The 17,062-nt window shown below is 43.1% G+C and overlaps 1 protein-coding gene across 1 annotated transcript; it reads left to right on the plus strand.

Annotated features, from left to right (window-relative positions):
* Positions 1-8,340: 8,340 nt before the first annotated feature.
* On the plus strand, positions 8,341-16,331 carry DEGS2 (delta(4)-desaturase, sphingolipid 2). Its single transcript, XM_009579482.1, has 2 exons — positions 8,341-9,078; positions 16,188-16,331. Exons 1-2 carry the CDS (start codon positions 8,362-8,364, stop codon positions 16,329-16,331), a joined length of 861 nt encoding a protein of 286 aa, XP_009577777.1. The 5' UTR covers positions 8,341-8,361.
* The last annotated feature ends 731 nt before the right edge of the window (positions 16,332-17,062 follow it).

A 17,062-nucleotide genomic window follows, 5' to 3' on the forward strand; every position in this document is an offset into this window, starting at 1 on the left:
ACAATGGAAGTTGTATTGCAAGGTGGTACTGGAGTGGTTGGACACCTTACCCTTGCTGCAGCAAACTCTCTTTTTAGGACCTTTCAATTGCATGCTTCCAGAGGTTTTGCCCCCACTCTTTGGGTTCAGAAAGAGCAACTGGATTCAAGGTCCATCTCCTTGCCCACAGCTCCCCCTGCCCCAGCTGTGGGAGCAGAAGGAAGGGCATAGAGAAATACCACATGGAAAGAGAGACATGGAAGATGTGGGCAGAACAATCTGAGTCTGTGTCTGACAAGGCAGAATGGATCATGAAACTAGTGTCATGAATACCAAATGTTACCAAAAGTTATTGAAACTATAGTGATATCCCACATGATATTGGTATAATGATCATCACTGTATTATTCGAAGCCTTAGGGTCAGCAAACCCCTGGTATCTAGAGTATGTACTTACCAAAGTGTCTAGTGTCTATTGAGCTGCAGTGCCCTGTAACAATCTTACATACATATGAACAAATATCTATAAATATCTACATATTTTACATTTTTGTATATAGCAATGCCTTGGGGACAGCATTCCATGCTGGTAGAGGAAGTATTTTCCTCCCAATAGGTTAATGATTTAGTTGCTAAGCACTGAAACTTGATTGTTTTCTGTTTAGGCTGCAGCTTTTTGAAATGTTGGTCTCTCTCAGGCACGGCTGCTTGGATTTAAATGCAAATTGAAATTATCCAGCAGGAAAAAAATACGGGCAAACTGACAAACACATAAGGCAGTTTCTTTCTACGTAAGTGGTGTTTCCTTGAGCTGTTGCCCCAATATGTTTTTCTAGAGCAACTGAGAGAGAATAATGGTCCATCCCAAAGTTGTATGTCCTGGCTGGAGAGTTAGTAGCCCAGGTGTCTACCAGACTTTTGTAGTCGGTGACAATATGTCTGAATGATAACTCTCTGAGTTCAATCTCCCTACCGTGGGCAGGGACATCTTTCACTAGCTCAGGGTGCTCAAAGTCTTGTCCAGTCTGACCTTGAACACTTCCAGGGATGGGGCATCCACAACTTCTCTGAGCACCCTGTTCAAGTTGAGCAGCAGAGCTATGAGCTGTGTAAATCAACTGGGCTGGCTGGAAGCTAGCTTATGGCAGGACACTGTTGCACTAGATGAACCTACTACGGATGAGATTCCTAACGGCTATAAATATACCAGCAAATAGATCAACATTTTCCGCAAGGGAGAGGTGATACTTTCTCTCTTATCTCTTTGTAGTATCTTCCTCTTAGGCTCTAGGTATTAAAATGTAGCTTGTGCTTGGTACTGTCTAGAAGCGCTGCCAAGTGCTTCTAAGTTACAGTGGAGATCTCTTGCCAAGCTGGCACTTCGACCCTGATCATGTTATTCATGTTCCCGAACACGTTATTCACGTTTTTCAGTTTATGAAATTGAATTGTTTCATTGCTGTTCTCTCACCCTCTTCTTTATGAAAAGCCTGTTACTATCTTGTGTCAGGACAGAGATTTGTGTAACGCTGCAGTGAGCTGTTAGGGAAGGACCTGGCTAAAAACTAACCTGACAGAAGAAAGTTTTTTCATCTGGATCTGCTTAGCCTTGCTGTATAGTTATATAAATGCTATCAGAGGGAGATACAACGTAAGGTATAACGTAGAGGGGATATCTACTTCTAGTAGAAATAGGATTTCTGCTTCAGTGGCAGTAGGGGTCTGTTGGATTGAAACACTTGGATAACTATGGTCTTGCACAGTGGGAAGTGTTGGTGTTTTTCGGTCTTGAGAGAAGATGAAAAAATCATTGCTCAGATGCTGATAACACCATAAGCACACAATGAATGGTCGTTTCACCTGCAAGCAGTTTTCCAAATGCAAGCAATGAGCAATATGTTGTGGCATGGAAAGAATGAGATCTTATTTGTGCTGTGGATTGGATCTAACTTTGTAAAATTACTGTAGGTTAGTCAGAAAATGTCTTGCCTCGCAGGATCCTTAGGGAAGCACTTGTTTGCTGCTGAGGATGAGGGCTGAATCAGTGTTGCTCGGGGTCGGCTAGGAGCATCTGAATATGATCTAACATCCAAGAATAATTAATAATTATATAACTGGTTCTTTGGCAAGTTATTTTGGAGTGGAGACGGTGCAAGTGTTTTATATGTGCTTTATCCTGTAGAAAGGCTGAGATGTTAGCCTATAGGGAGGGGGGAGGTAGAACCAAATAAAAAAGCCCAAATCCATTTTATTTTAGCATTTAGCCAATTTGAGTATAATGACTTCCAACTCTGCTCACTTATTTAGAGATTAGTCTGCTGTTTCTTCCAGCTGACTCTTCTGTTGCCTATTTAAACCTCACATTTATGAAAATTCTGATAAATTGTACCTACTGAAATGTGCAAGATGCATATCTCCTTAGCTTAAATCAAAGCTCTGAATTACATATGCTTCTGGCGAAGAAACTGAGTTTGTTTCCCCCTTCTGCTGCAGTACGTGGGCACAGTGCTGCCACTGATGTGTATGTTCTCTGATGAGGACATTCAGAATAGCTGCTATCTCAGTGCTCATGCCAACTCCCTGTGGGGATCACCTATAAAATAAATCATATGAGCACAAAGTCACTGTTTTAGGCGCTTGTGGTCTTCTGCTGAAAATGTTTGAAGTGCAACTGAAGGCTTCAGCTTACTCTATGTTGCAGGGTTTTGTTTCAGAGGGAGCTGAATGCTCTTTCCAGCATTCCTACATCCCTTTACTCTGAACCAGCTAATAAACAAGCATAAACAAACTGGTCATAGCTGCTGTCATGGTGATGTGCTGACACCATCCATCTCTGTCAACACTGGCAATGTGGCACCACTGCGGTGCTTTGCCTCTGGTGGCCACTTCTGGGTGACCCAGCTCCCTTGGACCAGCCAGCACAAAGCAATTTAGGAGCTTGTGGGTGGCAAATACAAGATTAAGACCCTTGTCTTTGCACAGTGGATATACAAAACTTCAGAGTAATTAGCTAAAAAAGGTTTCTTACTAGTTTGCATACTGGAGGGGGCAGGAGACTGTGCAAAGCCAGAGGCTTTTGTCATGCACGTTGTCCTCTGTGTATGTCCTACCTGTGTCCTGGCTCATGTATGGTTATAAGTAACCATGGAATCGTTTGGGTTGGAAGAGACCTTTAAAGGTCATCTAGTCCAACCCCCCTGCCATGGGCAGGGACATCTTCAACTAGATCAGGTTGCTCAGAGCCCCGTCCAACCTGACCTTGAATGTTTTCAGGGATGGGGCATCTACCACCTCTCTGGGCAACCTGTGCCAGTGTTTCACCGCCCTCATTCTAAAAGTTTCTTCCTTATATCTAGTCTAAATCTACCCTCTTTTAGTTTAAAACCATTACCCCTTGTCCTGTCACAACAGGCCCTGCTAAAAAGTTTGCTGCCATCTTTCTTATAAGCCCCCTTTAAGTACTGATAGGCTGCAATAAGGTGTCCCCGGAGCCTTCTCTTCTCCAGGCTGAACAACTCAAACTCTCTCAGCCTTTCTTCATAGGAGAGGTGTTCCATCCCCCTGATCGTTTTTGTGGCCCTCCTCTGGACCCGCTGCAATGGGTCCACGGCTTTCCTGTACTGAGGACTCAAGAGTTCTGTGCTGTTTATGAGCATGTTCGTGAGCTGAGCTGCTAAAAAGCAAAACACAATCATGTCAGCAAACTGCCTTCTTTTGGTTTGTTTATTTTTTTGGTACAAATACCAGCTCCAGCATCGGGCACGGGGTAGTAAAGCTAACATCCTGTGCCTGGTGTCTCTTATTTGTTCTGGCAGGGACTCATAGTTGATAGAACAGAGTCCAGGACAGCAGCATCGCAGAGGGTTTTTTTTTTTTCCCCTTTTCTTTAATGAGCCTTCTAAAAGTCTTATACTGAGTAATACCTCTACTTTGACTGTACCTGTATGCTGCACTTGTGATCAAAATAAAGGAAGATGAAGAAATTAAATTCCTTCTCTTGTTACGACTAGCTTCTCATGGATGTGAGCAAGGCTGCTGCTCCTTTAAGCCTCCACCACCTCTGTGTTTGTGGACAGCTCCCGCTTGCCCACATCCAGATCCCATGTATGCCAAAGTGTGCAAGTGCTAAGTATGTGATGTCACATCAACGAGAAATTGTGTCTGTTGCCGTCACTGAGGTCTAACAGGGTCTCTCCTGAGTCATCTCAGGAGCATTGTCAGTGGGAATAGACGACGAGTGAGGGTTCAGAACAAGGTATTCGCTGTTCCTGAGGAGGAGGAACACCAGGACCTAGTGACTGACAACTTCTCCAGGAACAATTACTTCAGCCCTAATTGAGCATCACTGCAGGGCTATGGTGAGTGCTCCTGGATCTCCAGAGAGGAGCATCAAGGGAAAAAATGTGTAGTTGGAGTAACTTGTCAGTAGTGCTTTCTGAGTGAGGCATGCTTCTAGAAAGGTGACTGATGCTTACACACAACACTGGAGTGATCTCCGTGAAGTGTTAATTCAGTAAATGAGTTGTTTCGGAATTGCGAACACTTCTGAAAATATATTTGCGGCATTTGTTCTCTCTTGACTGCTGTTCTTTATCCACGCTGTTGTAGAAGTGGGAAATGCTGTCTTTCATCGTCATGGTGCAGTTTTCAGCTGCTCTGAGGTTACGCTGTAGAGACTGTGGAGCTGTTGGGGTGGAATTATTAACTACATCTACCCACTAAAGTGGGTATTACTACTACTAAAGTGCTTGCACTGCTTTTGCGGTGTGCTGGGACAGAAAAGTCATGCTTCTGCACTGCTGTACATTTACACCAGCATCCCCACCCTCTGAATGGCAGTACGATGGACAAGCTGGAAGCAGCACATGTGGATAAGCAGTTTGCCAGGCTGAGCTAACAGACTTTCCCAACGAGCTGGAAGCTGGAGAATGTGCTGTGGAGACATCAGAGTAGCTGGAGCTAGCCTGGTCCTATTGTACTCTAAAGAGCAAATCCTGGTCCCATGTGGTCGCATAACTTTGTGGGTTCCCCCTGACCCCCCAATCTAGAATGGCTGCATGTTGGTTTTTTTTTTTCTCCTATTCCTGTGCCCTTTCCATGCTGTGATTATGGATAATGAACAGCTCACTATAGATTACATTTTATGGCCATTGTCATGTATTAGCCCTGACCCAGTGCTTGTTGGGCAGCGATGGACTCTGGCCGTATAGAAGCTGGTCATTTTTATAATGGAAAAGTGCTCAGGAAGACCAAAACGGAAGCAATTCAAGAAAGAGCAGCATGATGAAAATCTCTGCTCAGGTGCCTCTTGGTGTGAAACTCTAGCAGCCTCAAGAGTGAAGAGTAGGCGTTTTCTCCAAGTGCAGTGCGTAGGAAACGAAGGTGGTCTTTATTGTGTAGCTGCCGCAGGTCTCATAGTCCTTTATGGCTCCTGGTTCAGCACTGCACAGTACCCTGTGCCTGAATCTCTGTTGCCTTTGGGACGTGCAGATGGCTGACAGCTGGTTTGCACAGCCCAGCTGATCACCTACAGACACTTGTCACAGCCGCCTTACAGGGTTGTCCAGGTTTTTCAACTCTAAGTGCTCTACCTTGCCTTACTAGGATTCCTTCACCTATCTGCAAGGCATGAATACGAGGGAAAAATGAGATACATATTTATGTTGTCACATCTTTGTGTCAACACGTTACATATAAACTGCAGTCATCAGGATCACTTAATCTGGGATTAAATGTGTCTCACTGAAGAGTGCTTGGCCTCAAGTTTTGAAAGGGTCAGTATTCAACATTTGCATGTGCAGTGCTCCCGACCCAAGGGTCCCTGGCAGGCTACACCACCAGCGCGGCTTTTAGCCTACAGCGAGCCTAGCCGCCCCACTTGTCAGTCTCCCTGAGGTTTCTCCGTGCCATGGAAACAGGAAGGGTTTATCAGTATTAATGATAAACAGACACAGAATTGTGGTTTAACTAGTATGCAAAAATTTACTGTTGGAGAGGAGTTAATCAGGTGTTGAATTTAATATTAAACCCTGGAAAGTTACTTAATAGCTGTCACCTGCGACAAATGCAACCCACCTGCATTGCTGCTTGCAGACACTGTTGCTGCTGGTTGGCAGTTACTACTCTGAAATCTCTTAAATGTAATCTACAATCCTTGTTAGCTGCAACAAAAAGAAATAGGTCCAAAGTGACAATATAAACTGATTCTCAAACTACGCTATAAAGCATTGCTTAGTCATTTTCCCATCCCATTAAAACTTTTTTTTTTGGTCAAAGTGGCCTGAATTTGACCAGGCTGAGGAACAGATATGGTTGTTTTACATCTCTTCACCTCTTCTGGTGACTGCAGTAACCTATCTCTACCAATTGCACGACTGAAAATTTGAAGTGGCTTGATTTATTAAAGGGTTTTCTGGGTTTTGGTCAGATGCTCCTAATCAGGATATTAAGCTATGTAAAATTTTATGTCTGTAACAGATATTCTGATCAGGTCGTTATATCAAGTTATTCTTTAGAGTGGATATCGCAGCACTTTTTGTAAAATTTTGGTACCCGTCTAGGTACCATTTCTAGCATGTTAGCATTTCTAACATGAAAACTAATTTAAAAACCTGCAAAACCAAGGACAAAAACAGAACAGCAAAACCAAAACACCTGGGCTTTCCAGAGGTTTTTATCAAAAAGTTTGGCTGACTTTAGAAAATGTGAACTCTTACTAGAGTTTTCCCACCACTTAGAAAATCTCTCCCCTGCCTGAATACTCTTCATGCTGATTTTGCTCCCTTGTCCTCAGAAGGGGAAGAATTGAGAATATCCCTTTTCTCATCACCTTCCACAAAACCTGTCTAATCTTTATTGTCTCTAACCTCTGTTAAGCTGGGCTGAAGTTGGCTAACAGGCTCAAAAGTTGTTTGAATGGTTGCAGAGCATGACCACGTCAGCCTGCTTCCTTAAGTAGTGCTTCATCTCTCTGAACTTTTGCAAACTTTTCAGGGTTCACTTCTGTAAAAACCTTCTCTGCGTCCTGCACTCAGTACCTGCCACTTCTTGCAAGGTCGTATGAAGTTACGTGTATTGTCTCTCGCATTTGTTTATAGTATATATAGCTGCATAGATGCAAATCATTATAATCTGCTTTTATTGCATTGGTATCATCCAGTGAAGTCAGATGGTATTTACTTTTCTATTCATAAAATGAGCCTATCAAACTTACAGGGACACACTGTGTAACCTCAGGGTTCAGAATGAGTGACTTGTCCTACAGTCTTATCTGCGTAAGCTGTAATTATTGAGAAATGCACAGTATGAGTAAAAGGAGGGAGGCCAGTGGGTGGGTAAAAGCCATAAACCAGTGGAACAATTCATGTGCAAGTTAATACTGGAAGTGAGAAGTGTGGGTTTGTGAAGGAGAGACCTGAAGCAATGAACAGCACCTAGAAGATAAGTTGTACTTCTGTGTGTTTTCTTTTTCTTAAAAGGACAGATGAATGGCCAGTAGAACTGAAGATCAGTAAGCTGGTCCTGTCCTGAGACGGGTCAGACCTGGCAAGCCTAGCCCATGTCTCGGTGCTGTATTGCAGGATTTGTGAGGCCGCATGAAGCTGTTGTGTGACTATTCATGTGACTTTCATGCCTGTTCCTCGCATGTGACTTGGGAACAGGCTAATGAATGGGAACAGAGAAAAATTTTCTGTGTCTTACAAATTCCTGATAATATTACTGACTTTCTTGTGATGTTACCATGTGCAAAGAGTTGTACGTGTTGTAAGCACTGGTGAACACTCAAATACTTAGGAATTTTTTTTTAATGCTACATTTGTCATCCAACCACAGAGCAAAACCTGGCGAGCCTGTTGCTCAGCCCTCCTCCCCTGCTAGTATGTCTGAAGCAACAGTATGAAAAGGGCTACAAAGAAGGCAGTTCTGTCCCTTTTGTGGAAAATAGCAACTGGATTGGACAAAATAAAAAGGGAAATGAAAAACTTGACAGAAGGTGCTTCTTAGAGCTTAAATCTGGTGGGTTTTGACATACTGATACTCATCCTTGTGAAGGCACATGATGCCATATATTGACCATCAGGGTAATTTTTTTTTTTTTTTAATATATATGTGTGTGTATATATGTGTGTGTGTGTATATATATCTCTCAATATCAGTCACAATTGGACATGATGCTGGCAGGGGGAATGGAGCCCATACATTAGTAAAGCTTTCACTGTAGTGGCAACCCTGCTCTGGAATTGCCACTTTATAAAACTAGGGCCTCAAACATACGGTGATAAAAATAGAGTGCCAGTGGTAATTACGTTTACCTAACTGTCATCTAATGAAGTTTCCTCTGCATTTTTCCCTTTAGCAAAGTATCCAGAGATCAAGACTCTGATGGGACCGGATCCACATTTAAAGTGGATTGTATCTGGAATGGTTTTCATGCAGTTTCTAGCATGCTACCTGGTGAAAGACTTATCCTGGAAATGGGTTTTCTTCTGGGCTTATGCTTTTGGGGGTTGCATCAACCATTCGCTGACCCTAGCCATCCATGATATTTCGCACAACGTCGCCTTTGGGAACAAGCAGGCCAAGTGGAACCGATGGTTTGCAGTCTTTGCCAACTTGCCGATTGGCATCCCTTATTCTGCCTCCTTCAAGAAATATCACATTGACCATCATCGGTACCTTGGGGGGGACAGCCTGGATGTGGACATTCCCACAGACTTTGAAGGCTGGTTCTTCTGTACACCACTTCGGAAACTGCTTTGGCTTTTGCTCCAACCTCTGTTCTACAGTCTGAGACCACTGTATGTGAACCCCAAAGCAATTACACGGATGGAAATCTTTAACGCTCTTGTCCAGTTTTCTATAGACCTTATCATTTACTACCTTTGGGGGCTCAAACCTATTATTTACTTAATAGCAGGTACAATTCTTTGCATGGGTTTACATCCCATTTCTGGGCACTTCATAGCAGAACACTACATGTTCTTAAAAGGTCATGAGACATACTCTTATTACGGACCTCTGAACTGGCTCACCTTTAATGTAGGCTACCACATGGAGCATCATGACTTCCCCAGCATTCCTGGATGCAGATTGCCAATGGTAAGTACAGCATGAGCATGAGTGAATTGGATGTTTATAAAAAAGGCTAAACTGCCTCGAAGAAATCACTCCAAATCATAGCAATGGATCAATTTTAAAAAGAAAAAAAAAAAGGAAAAAAGAAGAAAGCTGTTTGGATTTGTTTCTAATTCTTTCATTTTAAGCAGGAGATTGAGAGAAATGGCTGCCAAACTGCTGTAATATTTAGTTCATTTGATGGAAACAAGAACATCTGAGCCTCAGAGGGCTTGAGGAATACTTTCTGCATGATAAAATCCTTCAACAATGCTCTAAATTTCTCCATTTCCTTCCCTCAGCCACCAGGTTTTGTCTCTTTGAAATTTTAAAGGCCCATCTAAAGTGAGGCAGGTGGCAATTACTATTTGAAATTTGTCTAATGATCAATCTGCTAACTATATTGCTTGATTAACATCAAACAAAAGCCTTTCTATTTTTTGAGATGACATAAGTGTTGGGGCATGTTCCAGCCTGACATAAATAGCACTAGAAAATAAAGCCCTGCTCTACACGACTTGTTTTAGCTCTGCTGCCCCACCCACAGAAACTGAGGATGACTGATCTGTCATTGGGAAAGTGCTGTGGCTTTCCTCCTTTGAAAGTCAAGTCCCTTTTTGTTTACGTTTTATCAGTTGTGGGAATCAAATTTGCAAAGCCCAGGTGTCTAGGAATGGTTTTCAATCTCCCTCCAGGTATGTAGCTGCTCTTCTGGGTTTTAATACAAGGGTTCCTCAGCAGGTGCTCACAGTGTTAGAGGTACGTGACTTCGAAGTATTACTCCTACATACAAATCCTCTGGCATAGTAGGAAGGAAACATCTTCTGTCTCTGGTCTGATGTAAAGTTGGGGGCTACTACTGCAACATTCTCTTGGGGTGGAGGTAGAGCTGAGGAGGCTGAGGTTCAGGAGCTGTGACCTCTCCCCACTACTGCATAATGTGTGATGGTATGTCCAGGCAAACCCTGCTTTATGGGTTAATGTTCTTCATCACAGAAACCCTGGTTGAGAGGAGATTCAAAACAAGAGGAGATTTTCTTGTGGTGTAGAAGAGCGTGGGGAGCCTCTATATAGCCTGCAGTTCTGTTTTAACACACTTCCTTCACTGCTGGAGGTCTGTCTTGGAGAAGCTGGCTGTTCCTGGTGGGGTTCAGAGCAGCCGGTAAAGCAGCCCATGCTCACATGTGAAGTTCTCCTGTCAGGCACTCCCATTGCTGATACACCCGATAGCTCAGCTGGGAAGTGTACGAGCTTAGCTTTAGCTTCAAATGTTCAAACTTGTTAGATAGGCTTAGATTACGGAAATGTAAATAGAAGACGAGAAGGAGGTTAGCTCTGTATCTTACACAAGGGAGGTGAGTGACTAATTGAACTTGCTGGGACTGTTGCTCCAGACCTGATGGAGACCTGGAAAGCTCTTCCCCACCCACATCACAAATAGTTCAGTGTAATTCCTCGAGGCAGTGCAGCAGCTGGAAGTGTCTGCCCTCCTGTGTAAAGAAGGTGGTTGAATTTCATGGGCTCGTGTTCATGTGTTTCTAGCTCTTGGGCAACTGAGACTTGCCCTGCTGGTGGAGGAGATACCAGGCTTGTCAATCATTGTTGCCTGACAGAACTATGTGGAAAACTTTGAGTCTTTGACAAGTGATCAGTTACAAGTGAAAATCTATTATGAAGTGAAAATCCTTTGGCAGAACCATTACTGTAGAAAATCCTTTGTCCATTAAAAGAAGTTGGTTATTCTTTCCTGCAAATTGAGAAGAAAAATTCTCTGCCTCTTTGGTGGAAAGACATAAGGGGACAGATCCTCCCTGGATAGCTTTACTGTTTGAACTTCATAATGGGTAGGGGTAGAAACCTCCCCTTGCTCTCCTCTGCTTAACCTCCCAGCAAATTCTTCACTCAACAAATGTCAAGTGTTTTCAGATCTAGTCTCCTAGGCACTTGAACTTCTAATAGGGGAATTGTGTAATATGGATGACCTCTCAGTATAGCTATTTTTATTTTTAATTATTGGCAAGTATTTGGTTCCTGCCTGATTGAGAGCAGGGGAGAAATAGGATCAGAGAATAACTGGATCTTAATCTTGGAAAGTAACTGGCTCTTCCACTTGCTTATCAGAAAAGTAAATTCAGCTTTGTCCTTTGTTACAGGTGTCTCATTGAGAATGTTCTGAGTAATGTGTTTGCCACTGGAAAGACCTTTACCCTATGAGTGTGACAGATTTGAAAGAGGAAGAATTAAGCTGTGCTGTAAGCTTATAGATATTAAAGATGAGTGACATGAGTGTGCAGTAAGAACTTGTCCCACTAGTATAATGAGAGATTATGCAAGAGAGCATGAAATTTAACAATATAATGAGGGACCTGCTCTAAAAAAACCCCTATAGACTTACAACTAGATTAGTCTTTGTATGAAGCCTTATAACTGTAAAATACTGCATTGTTTATCAAATGAGTAAAAAAATCCATTCTTTGTTATCTGAAGGATTGAATATACTTATGGAGAGAGAGGACAGGAGAAGAAGGAGGAACTCGGTACTCTTCCTACAGACTGCAATAAAAACTGCAGTGTTACCAGAGGCAAACTAGTTACTCATTAAGCTTGTGGGAAAAGGAAAAGACATGGTATGAAACCAGATTTATTAGACAGACAAGACTGGAAAACATGGTAGATGTGCTGGTTTTGAATTGCAGATTTCATTAACCCTGTGATGGCCAGGAGGGCTAGCTTGAGTGCTCCCCCCCCACCCCGGTCAAGGACTATGGAGGGAACTTCTGTAATATGCCTTCTAGCACTCTAAACATCATTTTTCAGCTTCTTGTCATAATGCTCTCTAGCTTCTGTGTAGCTTCTGTAGCCCCAGGACAAAGGGTCTGTAACAGCTGTGGTGAAATACTACGTTGCTTTTAACTTTTGCACCTATCTGATACCGTGGAGTAGGATTGGGGTCCTGTTGCTGCAGTCTACAAGAACAAAACCAGAAGCAAAGTTTTTCTAAAAGATGCGATTTCTTACCTACCACCTTGATCTACTTGAAGAAAAGCCTCAATATACCAGGTGCCAAGTGCCTATAAGCTTCTTGCAGACTTTGTGATCTCTTGTTGTCCTTCCATGATAACTTCCATTCACAAACTAGCAATGAGTTAAGACTTACAGTTGAGATCTGTAAGGAGGAAGGGAGGGAGGAATTGAAGCAAATGGACCATCTCCAATGCACTATGGAGAGCTTGAACGGGAAGTCAGGAGCAGGATCTAGGAATACTTTGTCACAGTGCAACCCTCTTTGAGATGGCTGCAGAACTTGCTACCTGGAAACTGCCATCCGCAGATTTTGTACTGCACCCAGAATGCAACATGGTAGATGACTCTTCCAGCCTAAAATATACTTAATAGATGTAGTTTAATGTTGTATTTAAAAGGGAATTTGAATTAAAAACCAATTATCTCCCCCCCCAATTTTCTAGTAGGTAAGGAGGAGATAATTTCGTTTATGCTGAAACAAATTACAATAGATGAGGTGTTTTTGTCAGGAAACTTTTTTGTGTTGATCCATTGTAAAAGAGAAATGACTTTTAAAATTCTTTCCTGCCATGTGATAGCAAAATGGGAACATGCACCTAACAAACTTCCTTGTCTTTTCCGTAAGAAAACCCTTCAGAAGTCCTCCCTCTAACTGCATTCATTAAATTTTCCCTCGTCCCCATTCCTTTGTCAAAACCACTTCATTGCACTTTACCTTCTCCTCTCCATTGTTTCTGTACATCTCATACAGTTGTCCTGCCCAGAGCACAGGGACCTTGCTGATGGTGCAAGCGCTGCCTGCCTTCCTGCACAAGGTGCTGCTGGGCTCAAAGCCAAGCTGGAGCAAAGAACTGCTCCGTGTCGGTGTGAGTCACTGTCCCACAGCTGATCTAGAGTAACACACTCCAGTGCAAGCCCCTGGTCATCTCTTGTGGTTTCCATTCTGGGCTTCTCATTCAGAATGAGTTGCCACCATATTCTGCAGGAAGGTGCTAAGGGGATATGCTTGGTGGACAAGCAACTCCTCCACACCTGATGCTGGCAAGCAGCTTGCCAGCCGTGACTGGGCTGCCTGCTTCCAGAATGGGGTGTGTATGATCTTCTTCAAAATTCACTCCTGGGTATTTTGATTAATCATCTTAATTATCCAATAATACTTGTATTCTAGGTGCCTGCTTTAAATCTGTAATACAACTGCAGAATATATGCATGGAATATATTTAAGTGCAAGTTTCCAGACTTGCATGTTGTGTCCACCTGAGCTCTTCGGCACTATGCCCAGACTATACTGCTGCTCATGTTTGCTGAAAGTGCGGAAACTATTGGGTTGAACACAGACAGGCTGTTTATTGGCCTCTTGTCTGAGCCGTTTTTTCCTACTTCGTCACTGGTGTCATTTTTAGTTAGCTTTTGGTGCCGGAGGGCACAGCCACTGCCTGAGACATTGTTCCTAGGAGCTGAATTGGTTTCTGTGAATCTCCAGCCCTCCACTTCTGCAAGGGGCAATACAGAAAGACTTTCTGAAGCCCTCGTAGTGGTTGGAGTCTAACATGATCAACAGCTCTGCAGAATAATGTAACTAGCTGAGAAAATGTGTCTGGTTCAGACCATTGTTTCTGTGGGCAAGAAATACATGGGGGTTCGGAGAAGAGAGGAATGGTAGACTTGCCATATGAACTTGGCTAGTATAGATGAGGGCTGAACTACTGTTGCAACTCAAAATTCAGGCAGAACTTCTAAAATAGGGATAGGAGGGAAGGTCTGTAAGTAGCAGTGTGCTAGGGAATGATCATGTCAGAGCTGGAGTGAAGCTTTTGGGTATCTGAGACCCCCTTTGTGTTTGCATAAGACCTCTTTAGTGGCTTTCATTCAAGGGAGTCAAGGGAGCTTACTGTCTAAATAGTCCTCCCTCTCATCCTCTGGCTATTTCAATTACCCAGCTGGGAAAAGGGAGGATACAAATCCCAGATTAAATTATTTCTGAGTGTGGTTACAGAAGGAGTGCGGGGAACTAAATCTGCATCTCCAGAGATCTTACCCAGTGCCTGGAAATCACCCTTCTTCCAGTCATTAACAAATACCTCTAAGGCAAAATGCTGATATTGTCTGAATCCCATTGAAAGTGAACCACATTTGAAGCACAGACCAACACTATAAAGCAGGATATAGGAAATTATTAGGAAGTCAGAGGTGTTCAGTGAAAGGCAGAATACAACCAGACCTGAACTGAATCTTCCACATCCAACACAGCACTACCATGCCACAAGCACAAGGAGTGCCTAGGGCTGAGGTACAGAGTAAAAGACCTTAATGAAACTTGTACGTTATCCAACCTACCTCACAGGGAAGTGTCTGCTAGGAAGCTGAATTAACGAGGTAACTAGCAGTGAGCCGCACTGGCTTATAATTTAACTTTTGCTGGGATTCTTACCTTTTCACAAACAGTCAAAATGCTGTGTTAAGGTTCCACCATTACACCTCGGATGCTGGTGAGACCCTCCTCCTGGATGACAATTTCTGTGTAACCCTTTTGCTCTTCACTGGAAGTCCTTACTGTGCTCAGCATAGCTGGCTTTAAAATTCTGCAGGGTTTTTAAAGGGAGATGTCATGCTGTCCAGCAAGACAAACTACTCTAGAGTAGACCTTTGTTTGTCTAGGAGGTTGTTGTGGTTTAACCCAGCAGGCAGCTAAACACCACACAGCCGCTTGCTCACTCCCCCCACCCATTGGGATGGGGGAGAGAACAAAAAAAAAAGTAAAATTCATGGGTTGAGATAAAGACAATTTAATAGGACAGAAAAGGAAGGGAAAATAATAATAATAATGATGATAAAAGGATATACAAAATAAGTGATGCACGATGCAATTGCTTACCACCCGCCGACCGATGCCCAGCCAGTTCCTGAGCAGCGGTCGATGCCCCCCAACCAACTCCCCCAGTTTATATACTGAGCATGACGTCATATGGTATGGGATACCCCTTTGGCCAGTTTGAGTTAGCTGTCCTGGCTGTGCCCCCTCTGAGCTTCTTGTGCACCCGGCAGAGCATGGGAAGCTGAGAAGTCCTTGATTAGCGTAAGCACTACTTAGCCACAACTGAATCACCAGTGTGTTATCAAATCTCATCCAAACCACAAAACACAGCCCTCTCCCAGCTACTAGGAAGAGAATTAACTCTATCCCAGCCGAAACCAGGACAGAGGTAGAGCTGTAATAAAACCATGCCCAAGCAGTTTGTGTGCGCGTGTGCAATAGTTAACAGACTCTGCTGCTTCGTAAGCGTGTTCAAAAACCAGAGCATCTAGCTGGAGCAGGGACTGCTGATAGCTTGGGAATCCTTATAGTCCCTGAACCTGCCAGAATACCTCTGGTTTGTCCTCTGGTTCTGGCCTTACTCCCGCTACAAGTGCCACCCCCAATGATGCGCAATGCTTCTCTGATGGCAACAGTCTTAAGACTTGGGGATTTGTAACAGGGATGAAACTTTATTAGACTCGTGATCTAATAATAAATCTTGCAGCATTTTTAACACCAGACTGAGGAGAACGGACCGCCCCTGCAATTTCCTCTGCCCGCTGGAGGAACCCGTCTCTCAGATTTGCATCATGGTTGCAGAATGGAGGAAAGAAAATGAAGTGTAGGCAAGGCTGTATCTGGCATTTTCTCAATTGGTATTTCTCTCCTACCCAGAACCCTCAGCAGACGAGTACTATGAGTGGCGAACAGGGCTTTAAATACAGTGTGTTGGAGTCTTGGCAATTTATAAGATGGAATGAGTCATCTCATTGTGGAGTTCCTTCCACCTCCGAAATGAGAGAAAATAGTTCTGATTGAAGGCAGTGATCCATCATCTTTCAAATTCTGACATTGTGAGGCAAAACTTATATCAGAAATCTGCTAAGAAGTATCTAAATGTATTTACATCTCATTTGGCTGAACCTCAGAAACTCACAAGCAATAACAAGTAACTTCAGGTTATGGCTGTGCTATCAGATCTGAACGTGAAGACTGAAACACACCCAACACTGTGCAGCTAAACAGCTCATTCTCTCTCTTCTTCTTCTTCCAGGTGAAGAAGATTGCAGCAGAGTATTATGATAACCTCCCATATCACCAATCCTGGGTTCGAGTTCTGTGGGACTTTGTTTTTGATGACACTATTGGTCCTTACTCAAGGGTTAAGAGACTATGCAAGCTGGCAAAAGAAAGCTAACGGACTAGCTGCATTGGTGTTTTGTTTGTTCGTTTGAATGACGTGAGTTTTCTGCAGAAGTAGAAGGATGTTTGTGTGTGCTGAATTAGCATTGGTGCGTGCTCCTTAGACCAAGAGGATGAGTGTGAAAATGAAGGTATGAACACTATTTTAGACTACTGATACTTTTTAATAAAGGATATTTGTGTATGTAACCCTGAAAAACTAGATTATAGTGAGCTATGATTATGTGGACCTTTTGTCTAGGCTTAGAATTAACTTCCTGGGCCATGTGTGCCTAAGTCTGTGTTTTGGCCTGGTCTGCAACGGAGAATGTCTGGTGCATGTATGTGTGAGCATGCGTGTGTGTAGTTTAGGACTGGTTTCTTTTCATGCCAGATTAGATGTAGATGTTCTGCGTGGACAGCACTGTGGAAGCAGGGAGGACTGGCACGCAGCAGTAAATGATACTTTCTGGAGAACACAAGTATGCCTTTAGCTCAATGTCTTGCCTAATCTAATATCTTACTTCTGATAATTGCTGGTAGCAGAGATTTTGTATATGCAATGGAAGATATGTATATTTTTGTACATTTGTATCATTATTTTAGTAACTGCTGTTTGACCTTTATTCCAGGGCTTTGTCTAAACCTTTTCTAAATGCAATTCTATTCTTAGGACCTAATTCTCAGTGTAGCTAACTGGCAGAGCTGAACTGTGGTATGGAGAAACCCTTCCTTTAGTATCCCGCT

This window comes from Fulmarus glacialis, unplaced genomic scaffold, assembly GCF_000690835.1.
Source record: "Fulmarus glacialis isolate BGI_N327 unplaced genomic scaffold, ASM69083v1 scaffold39706, whole genome shotgun sequence".
NCBI lineage: Eukaryota > Metazoa > Chordata > Aves > Procellariiformes > Procellariidae > Fulmarus > Fulmarus glacialis.

Excerpts from the sequence above, each read along its gene's own strand:
- DEGS2 (XM_009579482.1), top strand. The coding sequence starts at position 8,362 with ATGGGACCGGATCCACATTTAAAGTGGATTGTATCTGGAATGGTTTTC. Across the intron at positions 9,079-16,187 it reads CTGGATGCAGATTGCCAATG|GTGAAGAAGATTGCAGCAGA; the intron begins GTAAGTACAGCA and ends TTCTTCTTCCAG.